A 16,839-nucleotide genomic window follows, 5' to 3' on the forward strand; every position below is an offset into this window, starting at 1 on the left:
ACCTAAATCTGCCTCAGTGGCCCGGGTCTGTTTCATAGCCCAGAACTATAAAACCTAATGTAGTCCCCTATCTTGGGAACAGCAGAACTGTCATCTACAAATTTTCCAGAAACATTGGTTTCACCCTCACCTTTGTAGGAACATAGTACATTTGGGGCTGAGGCAGCAAAAAACAATCTGACTCTGTACACCAAGAGCAGTTCTTCTGATTCAAATATAAGTCTTATAAATGGATAAAGGTTATTGAGAGTATTTTACTTAGAAGAGCAGGTGAATGTATTGGTACAGCCGTCCCTGTCCCATGAATAAAAATCCTTAATTTGGTGGCAGCATAATCAAGGTTGATTTTGAGTATCAGGTCAAAGCCTGGAAGTGAGTAGAACAGTTTCCCACCCGCATATGTAATTTCTCATCATTATAAAAAAGATGATTATCTTTACACTTTTACCATAAATGAAAGCAGGGCCACCATTATTACCTCTAGAGAGAGTACCATTATGATACTATTATATTAACTTTATTTCTGAGAAGAGTGGATCTGAATACTTAAACTTTTATATGACCACAATTTATTTTTTAAAATATTTGACAATGGTGGATCTTGTTAAAAGATGGAAAGAAGTCCTACGCCTTAAAGTTCAAAAGCTATAATTTTATATCAAGATAATATCCATAGTATGAATTTTTTAAGTTCGTCTAAAAAATTTTTTTTGTCATTTTTATTTCCTAGCACCCTGTGGAAGTCGTTCAACAGGTTCAGAAGGCACTGTTCTATCACCAAACTATCCCAAAAATTACAGTGTTGGACATAATTGTGTTTATTCTATAGCAGTTCCCAAGGAGTTTGGTAAGTAACATTCACCTCATCACGTAGTATTTCATTCCAGACATGCTTTATTTTCCACTACACGCTATTCAAAATTGTTAGTTTTTTAATGAAAATATTCACTATTCATAAAGTGCTTTACTCTGTAATTCTTTTTAGATAGTAGCTTTGTAATAATAAAATTTTGAGGTCATTTTACTCAATCTGAATTTACAGTCAAGTACACAGGTGAACAACAATATAAAAATGAAAACAGGATTGTTTTTAATTTTTAAAAATAAGTACATCCAGTAACCTTGCAAGTGCCTTCATGTTGGAATTACATAAAATGGGAAATTAACAGAGCGTAAAGCAAAGTGTACTCTGCAAAATATGCATAAAGTCAAATAAAGAACTATTACAATAATGACAAAAGTATGTTCAAAACAATCATATTGTTTTATACTTTTCCAAACACATTTCCAGGAAGAAAAGATTTTGGTTTTAAGTACCTAGTATCTGGGACAGCAACGAATATGAAAAGACAGCAAAGGACATTTCCGCTCATCTTGTCAAGCTGACAATCTGTTCCGCATTGGCACTGAGAAGACAATGTGTCCTTTGCTGCCTTCACATCTCCCTGATCACAAGTCTTAGAAGTCACTTACCTGGCTTCTAAAGGTTTTGCATCTAAGATCCAGCTGGATCTCACCCAGGTTAAGCTCTGTTTATGGATGGACAGGCAAAGGAAATTTAGTGAGCAGTAAAGTATGGGAGAAAGGCTGGAAGTTCAGACTTCTGCAATTTAGATTTACAGCATTGTGTTACATGGTAAAGGATTTGCTTCAGCTGTAATGAATGTCTCGGTCTGAATGACAAAGTGTTTTAGCAGAAGGACATGGATTTTATCATATCGGGATTTTTGGATCACATCTTGACTTACTGTTTCTGCTGATACATGAAATAAGCTGATGCTTCCAGTCCAATTTCTTATAACCTGATATTACCTGTATATCCTCCTCCTCTCTCTTCTGAAACAAGCCCAAGATCTTCAACTGAGAGAACATTGTCATCAGAAGTGAAGTACTGAACCTTGTGTTTAACCTTGATATAGAACAGTAATGCCAACATTAGCAAGGTGTCTCTTTCTTTACAAAATATTTCTTTGTCCTAGGATATTGATTGGTTAAATCAGAGTTGAGCTCTTTGAGAATGACAGTTTAGAAAGAAAAGCATTGTCTACTTAGAAAGATAAGCATTGTCTACTTAATTTTTTTAAAAATTATTTTGCCTTTGGTGCCCCCAAAATAGTCCTTTCCTTGCTAGAAGAGTTTATAGTCCCCCATGCCAACAATGTTACATGGTTGCTGACAGAACCCCAGCAATGATGGTCCAGAATGTTGAATGGTTAGCTCAGTTGTCTTTATAAGCTGTCAATTTGTTTTATTAAATCTATTCTTTGGATATCATGTGGCCAAAAAAATGAGAAATAAAAATCAGACATTTCCTTTCCTGACACATAGACATGCTGGTCACAGAGATATATTACAGTGGCCTATGTGTGTTCAAAAAGGGAAGGAAAAAGTACAGATTAAAATAAAAGTAAATTAATGAGTTTTTACAGAATGGACTCTATCGTAGCAAACATAATGTAAATTAAATGTAATCATCTTAATGTAAAAAATAATGCAAATAATAATCAGTTGTTTTAATATTAATTTTTAAATACATCTTAGATTTGTGGATGAAGTCAAATGTACTTTGACTTATTAGTAAAACCGATTTTATTTTCACAAATGTTGCATCATTCTGTATTTCAAACTACTTACGAAGTCAGACAAACTTGAATTTTAATTTCATCATGTCGTATCTTATAGCTATCTGTCTTTGGACATGTTACATATGCTCTATAAGACTCAGTTTCTTTATTTCTGAAATGGAGCTAATTACGTCTGCAGAGCAGAGTTGTTGGAAATAGTGAATGAAATTCCATATATAAAATATATCTCACATAGTTCATGCTCATTACGAGGTTAGACATGACAAATCTGGAGTCAGATTTCTGGATTCAAAGCACAATTCATTACTCTTTCTCATTAGATAAGTCACATCATTGCTCTGAATTTTACTTTTCTCATCTCTGAAATAGAGGTGATAAATGTCTACCTCATAGGGTTAGTTTATAATTAAATGATATAATATGTATAAGTGATTGGCAGAATAACACATGAATCAGTCACATACACACAGAATTACAGTTGCAGACACATTTATGTTCACATTTGCAGACACTCCACTGCCACTTACCAAAAATAATATAACTTGAATTAATGGATTTATTAGGGTCTCAAGAGTAGCACAAATTTCTACTTTGCTTCTTCTTCCTTTCATTCTCATAATTTCGCTCTGTTGCCACTGCTTTATGACTTTTTGGTATCACTTCCTAATATATCATTTCTCACTTTTTTTTTCTTCTTGTCACTTATCTCAAAGTATAAACTTCTTCTGTATCTTTTATATGCTGACACACCTAGAATTTTACTTTTTAATCATTTGGCATAATATCTATCAAATACACTCCATTCATTCATTGAAATTTCATTTCTTATGAAGTTTAATGTTCTACTACTACTAATGTTCTCCTATATAAGGAGAAAATCACATGTAATCAACAGCACGCATAAAATCCCTTAACTCACCCATAATGATCATCTACCTAGTTTTGCATAAGCCATATAATCTCTGAATAATTCTAACAGGACATTTGTCCTCTAATGTCAGAACAGGTAACAGTGTCTTTAGATAATGCCAGATGAGCTACCTTGATTTTTTATATGTCATGCGCTACCAAATTTTTTTCGTTTATTTATTTTTGCCCAATGTATAATTGAATTCATATCAGGTAAATGTGAACATAATATGACCCTACTTAACTGATTGAATGAATGAATATTTATCTGTCAGTCAATTCCTATCTTTCAGTTTTTATAGATAAGAAAATTGCCAATTCCTAATGCCTTCGTGAGCATCACTGGATTTCACTGAACATCCGATATTAGGGTCACTTTGGTGATATTCATTCTGCAGGATTATGGTTGTTCTATATATGTAGAACTAGAATAATTCTGGATCATTGAGTAACATTTATTCATGTTAACAATTAAGCTATTTCATTTGGATTTGGTGATTTAAAAATATACTACCTTTTTATTAATAAAATATGTTTTATTTTTCCTTCATTTTTCAATTTTTAATTACCAGTTGTTTCCCTTTTATGGTTTGATTGTTTAAGTCTTCATTCAATGCATTATTTTGAAGTACCAAAACATGCAAAGCATATTTTCAATTTTGAATTTGATATAGAGAAGATGCTTTAGAATGTGGGACAACTATTGACACTGTTAGAGGAAAAATATTTTTGTTAATATGTATTTATACCTTGAACATAGCAGCCAAAATCAAGTTATAGAGAGGGGAGAATTATAGAAATTGGAGAATAAATATGGACTTCTATTTCAACAATTCTGGCTAAGAAAAAATAGAAGGAGCTAGGTCAGCAGTGAGGTAGGGTACAAGTCAGAGGCTAATGTCTGTGTTTGTTTTCTCTTAGGATGAAAATTAATATAGTTCTTATTTTATAGAAAGCCCAAGAGAAAGACACAATAGAAGGACAAAATTAAATATTTTAGATAGATTAATTGTTAAATCAAGATGCATGAAGTAATTTAAGGAGATGGGATTTAAAAAAAATACTGAAGGACCTCTTTATAATTCAGAAGAAATGATTCATAACTAGTAACATAAAACCTAAATTAGTTTCACATAGAATATTACTTTTTGAAATGATTATCCCTTTCCAGGTTCCCACCCTCACTTCCCTTCAGGTCACCCATTCCTCACAATCCAGGATTATGTATAAAAGAGAATGTATTAGTGTCAGAAGGCTGCCATAACAAAATCACAAACTCAGTGACTAAACAATAGACATTTATTCTCTCAGTTCTGGAGGCTAGATCTCTGAAATCAAGTTATCCATAGTGCCACACTCCTTCTGCAGGCCCTAGGGGAGAATCTTTCTTTGCTTCTTCAGAGCTCCTGGTGGCTTTCAACAACCCTTGACCTTCTGTGGCTTATAGCCACATCACTCTGATTTCTGATTCTTTCTTCACAAGACTTTTGCCCTGTGTGTGTGTCTCCTCTGTTTCTGCATGTCCTCTTTCCTTATAATGACACCTGTTGTTGGATTTAGGGCACACCCTAATCCAATATGATTTCCTATTAATATTTAATTAATTACATCTACAAAGACCCTGTTTCCAAATGCAATGACTTTCTGAGCTCTTGGGTAGATACAAATTTGGCAGGATGGTGGTGGTGCGGGAAACAACACTACTCAACTCACTACAGAGGATGGACTATATTACCACAGTTTTATGTAGAAAACCTTAACAAAAATTACTCTCTAATGCATGTAATAAATATTAGCTCTGTAGCATGCAAACTGACATTTAGATTTCTTGGAGAATTCCAACATGCAAATCACCTTGAGTATATCTAGAGTAGTCTGTGGTGACTTAATTTTGTGTTTAGCATCCCAGACAGTTTCACCTCCTAAAAGGCCCACCTTGAATGTATATTTATTAAGGCACAAAGCTAACTGTCCCCAAGACTAGCTTCCAAATGTAGAAACTTAGAAGTATGCCTGACAACTTTGGTCAAGTTTTTCTTCTTCATTTTCCCAGCCAGTCTGCCCTCTCTTTATCTTGTGCTATCAGTGCAGTCTGCTTGCATAGGTTTCAAAGTAATGAATTCCTAAATCACACGAACTTGTCAGACTGGTCTACTCTGTACAAGGGGCACAGCCAGTTACTAAAATCTTTTGTGTATTGCTGGAGAGAGTTTTTGTTTTGTTTTGTTTTAAGTCGTTGACATCATGTTGAATTTCTCACCTACTTTCACATATTTTATATTTGTCTCTTATTCACAACCATTATTTTTCCTATTTTTCGTTGTAGTATTTTTCCTCACGGTTAATTTAGAAACATTTTTTCCCTTGATGTTGCCTACAATATGGGGTGATAGCTGTGGGGTTCTTTGATTTGCTTTTTTCTCAGACTTTACCATAATATTATAGTATAAGCACTGATAATGATTAGATAAAGAATATTTCATTAATTCTTATTATATTCATTAAATTTAGTATTTCTTTTCCATCTTACAGATTTAGGTATTTACATAATGATTGTTAAATACAATTTATTTTTGCATACCCTATCTTTCACAATACTGTTTTAACTGTTGGTCTATAAAATGTAGCACTTAAAAATTTAAGTCTTCTTAGAATTTAGAAGGAAAAAAGCAAAAACAGTAGATTGAAACTAAGATGTGCACACATGCACACACACACACATGTGTATATATATATATATATATACATATATACATATATATACACCCATATAGTGTTTTTTTTTTTTTATTCTTGTAGGTATCTGTACTTTTTAGTATGTACTACTGTAGTTTTGACCTGCAGGTAGAAAGTTAACTATTGTCATCTTGTGTGTTAAAACTAGTAGCCATTCTTTTACTCTTGTGTATATTCTCCTTTAAAACTCAGACACATATCTGACCATTTGTCTTTTGATCTTATATCTCGGTGGTTTTCAATGATCTATTTTATTCAGCATCCCTTACATAATTTATGTTGTCATTACCTAGCTTTATACTTAATTCAGTAATTTATTGCCACTAATTTTCCCCAAATTGTAGTGACAAATTGTTTTGAGATTATTTTTGTATGCTCATTAGGTCAGTAAATCATGTCATTGGCATTCTGTTTTTCCTGGTGTGAAGTTTTCAGTAATGAATGAACTCTTCCAGTCAATAAAGGTTTTTTATATTCTACTTTTAAACTCTATGACACTTCATTTTTTAACAGTGCATCAAAATCAATGATTACTGTTTTGTAAATATTGAATTTACTTATCTAACAATGACAAATGTTCACAAAATGCATGTTTATTCAGAATGTATATTTACTATTTATCATTATTTGTTAGATATAGAACAGTTGAAAAGGGTTCTCTCTTTTTAAAAATGAATGGTTCTATTAATGTCAATATGAAGAAATGTGTATGTTAATTTTGTGCCTATAAAAGAGGAAACCCTTATTTTTAAGCCCAACATTTTAGAGGAAGGAAAGTGTCATTATTGTATGTATCTATATTTAATTCAATTCTTTGGGTACTATTTATATAATTAGATGAAGCCGTGTTTGGTTACCAGTTAGACCAGGATCCCCCATCCAAATCTGGTTTGGATGTCAAGACTTATGACACCACACATGCACTAAAAAGTATGAAAAGATATATTACTCATATAATGAGACTTTCTGGGAAGAGCAGGGCACAATCCAGAACTGAATTCAGTCAGATCCAGAACTGCTTAAGGAAACAAAGCTAACTGGCTTTGGGCTTTATTGTGGTGCTGGAGTGAAAGCTCCTACACACTGGCCAGAGCTTATGCAATTTGAAATTCCCATTTGTTCTGAAGGAGAGCATATCCCAGGTTTCTTATTAGCTTGCCCCAGATAGGGAAGGAGTATGACTTGAAACTTGCCAATAATTAAACTTCAAAAATGGATCAGACTTATCACAATTCACTCTTGCTGTTTGACTGATAATTGAAGTGTGTCATATTCTAACTTGTCTAAGCCACAGTGTCAATTTTTATGGCTTGCATCCAGAGATGGGTAAGGAAAACGAAATTTCCATGGAATATCTTGTTGTAGAACTCAGCATTTTGAATTGTGAGAAGTGAAATGATTGTGTTGATCACTATCAATAACAACTACAACTCTGAAAAGGCTAAGGAGTGTCTTGATGAAGCCTTAATATTGTGGCCTTATTATATGTGGAGATAGGTGTTGTACTGATTTGTATTTAGAGTATGTCTGAGATAAGATTCCCAGAAATTTTTACTCTGTAAGGGGCAACCTTGGACCACATGTTCAGACAATTGACAGTGGTCCAAGGGTCTAAAATACATTCAGCTGGGGCCGTTCATTGACCAGAGCATCTAGTATGAGAATGTCCAAAGTTTGGGCATTGTACTGATCATTGAGTCTTTTATCAGGATGTGTTGGTTAAAGTATTAAAAACAGCAGCTTTCCAGGGTGTTCAATCATGTCAATGATCTTGGTTTTACTGTTTGAAGGTGTACAGATTCCCTTTGTTTTTCACTCAGTTTGATCCCCAAAAGTTACTTAGGTAGCTAAGAGGTTCAGAAGAGGAACCTCTGCAAAATCATGGCATCTGGTAAGGAACGAAAGACCAGAAAAGCCACACCTTCATGCAGGTAGGGTAGGCAATAAGGCCTATGTTTAGCTCTAATATGTAGCTATCATTTCTCTTTTAAGCAAGGAGGGCTTAGTGACCATACTGAACTTGTAGGGTACACTTACTTGACCCAAGGCACAATGGGCAGCTGAATGTACAGAGCTATAGATGCAGAAACTTCAAGAGCCTCTGTTTCCAAGAGATTCCAGTATGCAGCATTGCTACTGTAATGGCATATGACATGGAGTTTAGAGGGGAATCTTTTTGTACCAGAAGTTCAAGGGCAACTTCTGGCTATCATGGGTAGTCCAGAGACTCCAAGAGCTATGAAAGGAAGTTGCTAAAGTCACTAGAGTAACAGAATCTCTGAGGGACGGCACCTGTTGTATTTCAATTTGGAAAGAGTCTAGAGACAATTTTTTTAGATGGCCCCATTCAAGGTAGACTGGTTTACTAGTCACAGCATTCATGGGCTTAAGTAAAATTATAAATTTAGAATATATTGCCTTAAAATCTAAAAATTCCTAGAAGATTGTTTAGCAGGTTTCAACAGTATGGTGCCATGAAGGTCAATATTTCTTTCTTGAGACAACTGGCTGGCTCAGTTGGTGGAATGTGTGACCCTTGATTTCAGAGCTGTGGGTTCAAGCCCCACATTGGGTGTAGAGATTACATATAAATAAAATCTTAAAAAAAAGTTTATTTCTAATGGTGTCAGGAATGGAGTGACTTCTGGCTGACCAAGTCATTTGTAGGGTTTTAACTGAGGTGACAGGGCCCTCTGTTATGTGTGGGAAAATGAAAACTTCCCTTTTTGTGAGCTCCTCATATATGTATGTCTTAAATGATTGTGGCAAATGCATCTCCATGAAGGAAGATGTCATCAGTAGGATATCATTACCTCTGCTCCTCAGTAAATTTGGGCACACTTATAATTCTACCTACAAAGGTATGTGCATTGGCCAAGTTATTGAAGACCTCATGGGTAGCCAGGTAGAGATGTCCCTTCAAAGTTGAAGTCAAAAAGTGTTATACTCCATCATAGCTGAAAGAAAACTGTGACTGAGAGTCTGTGGAAATTGGTATTAAACAACATATGACCTAAATAAATAATAGCAAAATATTTACCAGCTGGTGATTGGATGGAGCCAGTAATTTGAATAATATTAATTATGAGGCCCTTAAGAGGTGGAATCAGATGAACACCCCTTCTCTAAATAAGTCTTTTATAGTGTGTTTCAATCTTTGAAAACTTTGTTTGAACTTCTATTGAGCCATATTAACCATTTTAATTATGGAGAAATGTCCATGGTGTCTCAATTTGTCAAACTTTCAGTAAATGCCAAAGACATAACTTAACTTAGTACATTTTTGGTTAGAGTTTCCATGCCCACTGTGGGATATTTAGACAGGGCAATAATTCTGATGATTAAGATAAGGCATACTTCTTTGTTCACTATTTTATATTTCATAGCTCCTTTATATTGTAGGGTGTGCTCTATGTGTTCATTAGCTCTAAATTTATTGAAATCCCCAGGAATAACTATAATTGAGCCTCCATAATGATAAATAATGATAAATAACTATAATTTGAGCCTCCATAATGATATAAGGCCATGAAGGTTTGCCAGTTGGTACATCTCAGGCAGATATTAAAGTTACTCAAAATCTGTGTTGTAGAGGTACAAAAGATAATTAGAAACATTTTATATTTTCACTTTAAAAAGTCTTGTAGTAAATTTTGGATTTCTAATTGGGTCAAATTGTGGTCTCTTTTTCATTTTTTTGTTTCTTCCTCACCTTGTATCTACTTTGTTTGTTTAATTGTTAACAAAATATAGTTTGGAGGAGGGGGAACCTCCTCTTATATTCGTAAAATCCTTTGTCTAGAAAGTGTCAGATCTATAACATGAGGGCTATGGGCTTCTCTTTAACAATTGTTTCCTTATAGGATTTAAGGATCCAGAATTAAATAGAGTTTTAAATAAGTCTTTAGTTTTCCCACATAGATGCCATAAGTATGTGTGTGTTTGTTTGTTTGTTTCTCTATAAGCCTAAGGATCAGCATCTTTGTTACAAAGAAACCTGGGCATCAGTAATAGCAAAAGCATTTTCATGGAATCTTAGTGAGCCAACTACTTCTAGGAGTGTAGACCTCAGCATGCTACATAACTGTTCTTCCAGACAACTGGCCACCCAACAGCCCTATATATTGTACATGGTATCAGTACTTTTCCTGAGAATTCTATGGAAGAAGGACCACTGCATGGTTGAGATGCAAAACCAACAGGCATAACATAAAACTATTCCTCTGAACTTTGCACTAGTCACAGCTTATGCTGTAATCAAGACACAATTCCACATGAGGCATACAGAAAGGATCATGCTTGACACAACCCCAGGGTGGTACTGTAGTATTGTGGTAACTTTAAGGAGTAAACATTTTGTAACCCGTGTTACTAAATGTCAAAAATTTTTTATGTAGGTTGATTAAATCTATGATAAAAATTCTATAGAACTCAACAAATACAACACAAAGCAGCATAGCTAAAAGTGCAAGATTGCTAGCAGGTAAAAGAGCCAGTTACTAAACCAAAGCAAGAGAAGAAAGATGCTCAGTCCTGTTACTCATCACCTGGACACCTCCTCACTACATCTGTTGTCGAGCTTACTCTACTCGTGGTTTGGATTTTGAAATGGACGACACCATACAAACAATACGGGAACACGAACATTTTCAATTAGTCACATAATGAGGCTTTCTGGGAAGAAAAGAGCAGGCTCCCAAACAGGTCCAAAGTGGCATGAGACAGCAGGGAAGGGAGAGAAGCTTTGAAATTCTATCCAAATAAGTTGGTAGTGGTGTGAGGGTTCCTGTGTTCATGTCAGTGCTTAAGTGGGCTCAACTTCCCCCTATTGCCAAAGGAAGGAGAACTCAGGCATTCTAATCACCTTGCTCAGATATGTGGCTGAAGATGAAAAGAAGCAGTGGGGGTTGATATCCGTCAGCAGGTATCAAAACATGCCTTTGGTCCCTTTAATACAAGGTCCCTTTAATACAAGGCATCAAAACATGCCTTTGGTCCCTTTTATAAAGCTGCAATTTATAAGTTGCATAATATCATATCTTAAATATATTGATATATATAACTTCCTATCGCCATTATGTTCTCTTTCCACTTAAAAAAAGTATTTCCTTTCAGCCTCCAAGAAAATGAGTATAGTATGTTCTAGAATTTTATTAGCTGATTTCTTAAAATAACTGTCAAATGATCTATTAGGTCATTATGATAGATGTATATTTGAATTCATTATGTAATGGATGTCACTGTTGATGATTAAATTTCTCTAATTTTTAAAAATCAGCTATAGGAAATTAATGATGCTTAATAATTCAGAAGAAAACTTTGGAAAATATTGTGCAGAAACATCAGTCTAGACAACTTATAATAATTTTTTTAAATAGTGATTATGATGTTTCACTGTATTAGTATTTTTCCCATCCATATTCACTTTTATTTTTTGCTGTATTTTACCAAGTTGATAAGTTCAGTGGCTGCCCCATCAAGCTATTTAATACCAGTTGTCCTCAGATTGCTGAAGATTATTTTGAATTAAAGTTCAAAGGCATAAGTCAGTGATGGTAACAATAATAAACTAAAGAGAAGATTGAACAGTTGTTGTGGAATACTGGAAAAAAAAAATTGAACTGGGAATCCACAGCTCTGGATTGTGGTCTTTTATCTACCTCTAATTGGCCATGTACCTTGAGTAAGTTATTTAAGCTTTTTGTACCTCACTTTTTTATATATAAGATGAAAAGCTTTGGGGCACCTGGATGGCTCAGTGGGTTAAAGCCTCTGACTTCAGCTCAGGTCATGATCCTAGGGTCCTGGAATCGAGCCCCACATTGGGCTCTCTGCTCAGCAGGGAGCCTGCTTCATCCTCTCTCTCTGCCTGCTTCTCTACCTACTTGTGATCTCTGTGAAATAAATTAATAAAAACTAAAAAAAAAAAAAAGATAAAAAGCTTTGATTCAATGGTCTGGGACGTCCCCACTTTTATATATATAAAATTATGTATAGGAAATGTGGGTGGTTCAATTGATTAAGTGTCTGCCTTCAGCTGGAATCATGATCCCGGAGTCCTAGGATCAAGTCCCACATTTAGCTAGTTGCTTGGTGAGGTGACTGCTTCTCCCTCTGCCTGCTGCTCCCTCTGCTTTGTGCTCACTCTCTCTCTCTTTTTCTCTCTAACAAATAAATAAAATTTAAATATATATATGTATATATATACACACATACAATTTACTTTTGAATCGAAGAGTATGCTATTAGTGGTTAGTGAAGTAAAATAAAGGAGAGTGCTACCAAATTTTTTGATAACTCAAGAGTCTGATCTTAGAATTACATGAATTTGTGTGATTTTAGTTAATTCCAAAAATGACTATGAATTTAGTATAAATTCTGAATCTTTTATGTTCCTAAAAAAGGAAAATAAGTTGTGTAACAGCATTATGCTACATTATCCTTTTTAAAGTTTCTTTCTTTTTCTTTCCTGATTTTTAATGCTTCAGAATATCCTCAGTCATCTTTACCTTTATCACCTTGATAGTTAAAATTCCATAAGTATTTTTGAAGGGACTTCTCATTTTTCAGGTACTAGAAAAGTTAGAAAATTATTTTCTACTTTACTCTAATAGTTATACTTAGGTACAAAATAAGTCTTTGGGTAAACTCAAATATTCATATACAAGGAGAAATCTTTACCTACAGAATTTTACTATAAAATTGATGGTCTCCCCCTCCAGAACTCGGTATGGGAAAATATTTGAATTAATGAAAAGGAAAAAAAGCACAATTCTCTATATGTATTCATAACTTTTTCTGGAACAGTTCTTATGGAGAAGTCGTTAAACAAAGTCTTTTTTAGTGTTTCATTATTCTGTCACACAGAATCACATTTGTAATATCTCACACTATGACAGATGAAAGCTAGAAGATAAATGATTCACAAAAACACACAGCATGCCACAGGCAAAGCCTTTTGTAAACATGGAATACCCATCATTTTTGCCGCTCTCCCACTGATATTCCAGGATGGTATAATGATGTCTTTTGTTTCACACTGCAATCCAGTGCTGATTACAACTAAAATAGAATTTTTTCTTCTGTTTTGGTGACTTATGATTTAATTTTTCTGTTTTAGACCATCAAAATCGTCAGAATTTTTAAGCAATTCATTTATTTGAAAACTCAGTAAGTTGTATTTCAAATAAGTGAAAGGATAGATGGTGTTTATTTTGTGGTCAGTATACAAATACATGGTGCACATCACACACAACGGAAATGTGGTTCCAGGCTGTGAGTTAAAAGAATTTAACTAGGATTCTCTTACAGTTTATATAAACTCTTAATATATCAACCTCGCTAATTTTGCTGAACAGGTAAAACTCCAAAAAAGACGTGTAACTAAAATATTTTCCAAATTCACAAAAGCTGTTATCTACTGAAAAAACAAACTATAGAGTTTTCATCTGTCATATCGCTTCCCTTAGCAAACTTGCATATAATGTATTTTTTAAACCTGGTATAATATTTATTTTATTTCAACAGATGTTGCCAATTAAAATCCAAGTTAAAAGCATTGATTTGGGGGCGCTGGGTGGCTCACTCTTTTAAGCATCTGACTCTTGGTTTTGGCTCAGGTCATGATCTTAGGGTCAAGAGATCAAGCCCTGCGTCAGGCTCCACATTCAGCCTAGTGTCTCCTTGTGATTGTCCTTTTCTGTCTGCCCCTCCCCCTACTCGTGCCCCTCTCTTTCTCTCTCTCAAATGAATAAACAAAGTATTTTAAAAAATAGTAAAAATAAAAGCATTGATTTCATGGCAGATGAGTTAAATGAGAGCAGGATGTAGACATAGTAAGAAAAGGCACTACAGTGGTGAACTAAAAGTTCACGTTCTTGAAAGCAGTAAATTCTACAGTGTTTAAAACACAGGATGGTCTGAACAAAATTCATCTGTGGAATGAATATCATTTTCAATCTAATTGTTTGCAGTGTTTAGAGGTATGGGAACTTAATGACTTACTATCCCTTTTTCTTATCCTTTTGCTTTTCTCCACCACCTCTAAATTCAGAGAAATACACTACAATTAATTCTAACCACATTGTGGGCAGAGACCTGTATTATATTGTTGATAAGTGGTAATTATTCTGTAATCATATCAAGTATCTATTTAAACAGTGCATACACACTCAGCCTTGAGCTAGAATCTGAGTTTACAGGTTATGTAACAATGGTGCTTGCCCTTCGGGAGATCATAAGAAAGGTATTAGACAAAGGAACAGTTTATTTAAAAAAGATTATGGAAACTGCTATAATAGATGTTTGTGAGGATGCTAAGGAAAAACAGAGGAGGAACACCTAAGGCAGACTGATGGCAGGTTTGGGAGATGGGGGTCACAGTGTCAGAAACATTTACCTGATGAAATAGTGTGTGGCCTGAGTCTTGGAGAATGTGCAATTGTTAGTTTCTTAAAGAACAATATTCCTGGCAGACAGAACAACACAGGCAAAGGCATAGATATATGGTACATAGTTTCTGCAAGGAACTACATATTTTTCTCTCTGGTTGGAGAGCAGAGCACCACTCAGAAACTAATATGCTTGAAACCAGAGAAGCAGACAGAGACCAGATCATGGAAGGCTTTGTATGCCATGTTTAAATCAATTCAAAAATGCTTATTGAGTTCCCACTGCTTTGAGAGACATTTTCTAGGCTGAGGATATCTGATGCCCGATGAAACAGAAATGCTTAATTGGTCTCATTAGCATATACTCTACTTTTGTAGTGGGACAATCTAGGGATAATATTCATCTGGTACATGCTGGCACAGCCATTTTACTTGTTAGAATTGAAATATTTCCCTGCTGTTGCCAGCCTCCTGAACAATCCCACATTTCTCTGGCCACTGAACACTTTTCCCTGGTCCTTCCCCCACAAACTGAAGGAGTAATACCCAGCCTAATACCAATTCTGACTGGGTTGTGCCCATGTCATATTGATTAAATAGTTTGAGAGTCCTCCGGTAAACATAATTGAATATACTCAAACATATATAAACACACTCACACATGCATGCACACACACACACAACTATGACCCCAAATTCTGCTAATAGAGGTGAACAGTGAAAAAAACTAACTAACTAACTAACAAAAACAAACTAACCCAAAACAGAAAGATCAAATTTGGATTAGGGAGATTAGTGAAGATCGCAATATTTTGTAAGATGAAGGATAAGCACAGGGTAAAATGCAGGCTGTAGGAACTACTGAAGCTGTTTAAGCAGAAAAATAACAGCTTGGTGAATGGTTTAGGTTTGTCATTTTGGCAGGGGAGATAGGCTGTCTGAGAGGCACAGGTAAGAAACAAGGAAAAGGCTAGTTTAGGCAGTGGGAGAAAGGAGGAAATTGTAGGGAGGATGAGAGATGAATAAAAAATGTATAGTAAATATTCTTGAGTAATTCATGGTCTAGAGAGCGAATGACTGAAATAGATAAATAAGTAGAAAGGCCAGTGATATCACACAGGCAATGAGACCTGGGGCCCGGGTCTCTCCTGATTTCTGGACATGAGCCTAATCCAAACTCTGATCATAAGCTTTACAGGTTCCAAAATTCAGTGTTGTCAAACTTTAGGAGATTGGTTCACATTGATTCCCACTCTCCAAGCCCAGAGGAGACAATTTATAAAACACAATGCCAATTACCAGTTTATTGTGAAAGAATATCCAGCAAACTTATCAGTCCTGGACATTTGCCTAGGACCCTTCATATTGGTGAATGAATTTACTCCACAGACAAATGAATATAATTGATGGGAAATTTATATCACCTACTAAAGCTGGAAGAAATATTCTTCCCTACACTAGAGAAAGGAATTTCTTTCTTTAGAACTTACTACATCAGACTTTCCAAAAGTATCAGAAGGCAACATTGATACATTGGGAAGAAGGTTAGGCAGAAAACCTGAAAAAAGTTTGGGTTAAAGAAGTTTGAAAACCTTTTTGATTTATTTCCTCCAAGCCTTTTCAGAGCACTTAATATGTCAATGTGATGTCATCCACGTGTACATATATGTGATTGTGTATGTATATAGAATCATTCATATATATTTGGTCAGGCATTTTTTTTTAAGTTACAGCCCCCAAAATACTGAATTCATGTGTAAGCTCTTTGTGGTCAGAAGTTATATTTTGTATGTTATTGAAATGTAAGAACTGACAACTTTTGGCACATTAAAAAGAGAGAGAGAGAGAGATTATGGGAATGATAGGACTAAGAAAGTAATCAAGTAACCCTTTACACTGAACAAGGATGACACATTGTTATATTTTCCCCAGACTTTTATCTACCATATTTAGTAATCAGAAGATTAGTATACTCATGTGTCAATCAACTAAGTGCTTACTCAGTTGATAACCCCATTTTAATATTCATAAAATTAGGCTACACCTCTTTTCTTAAGGAAACTCTTGCAATTGATTATTTTGCAGACATTATGTCATTGCTCTAACTTATTTTAGAGACCTGCCTTTGGCTGCCAGTTAAAAAAATTTTAAGACATAGGCATTATAAGTAGTAAACCTCATACAAAAAAATCATAATTGTTTATATTATAAAAATAACA

General features: G+C 34.7%; 1 protein-coding gene across 2 annotated transcripts in view; it reads left to right on the forward strand.

Annotated features, from left to right (window-relative positions):
- The window catches only part of CSMD3 (CUB and Sushi multiple domains 3), a 1,221,727-nt gene that overhangs the window by 983,698 nt on the left and 221,190 nt on the right, over window positions 1-16,839 (forward strand). For both annotated transcript variants that reach the window (XM_032858445.1, XM_032858446.1), the window contains one exon: window positions 731-847. In XM_032858445.1, coding sequence (XP_032714336.1) covers window positions 731-847 — 117 coding nt within the window. The remainder of the gene's footprint in view (window positions 1-730; window positions 848-16,839) is intronic.

Source organism: Lontra canadensis, unplaced genomic scaffold (genome assembly GCF_010015895.1).
Source record: "Lontra canadensis isolate GAN:19392208 unplaced genomic scaffold, GSC_riverotter_1.0 scaffold15, whole genome shotgun sequence".
Classification (NCBI taxonomy): Eukaryota; Metazoa; Chordata; class Mammalia; order Carnivora; family Mustelidae; genus Lontra; species Lontra canadensis.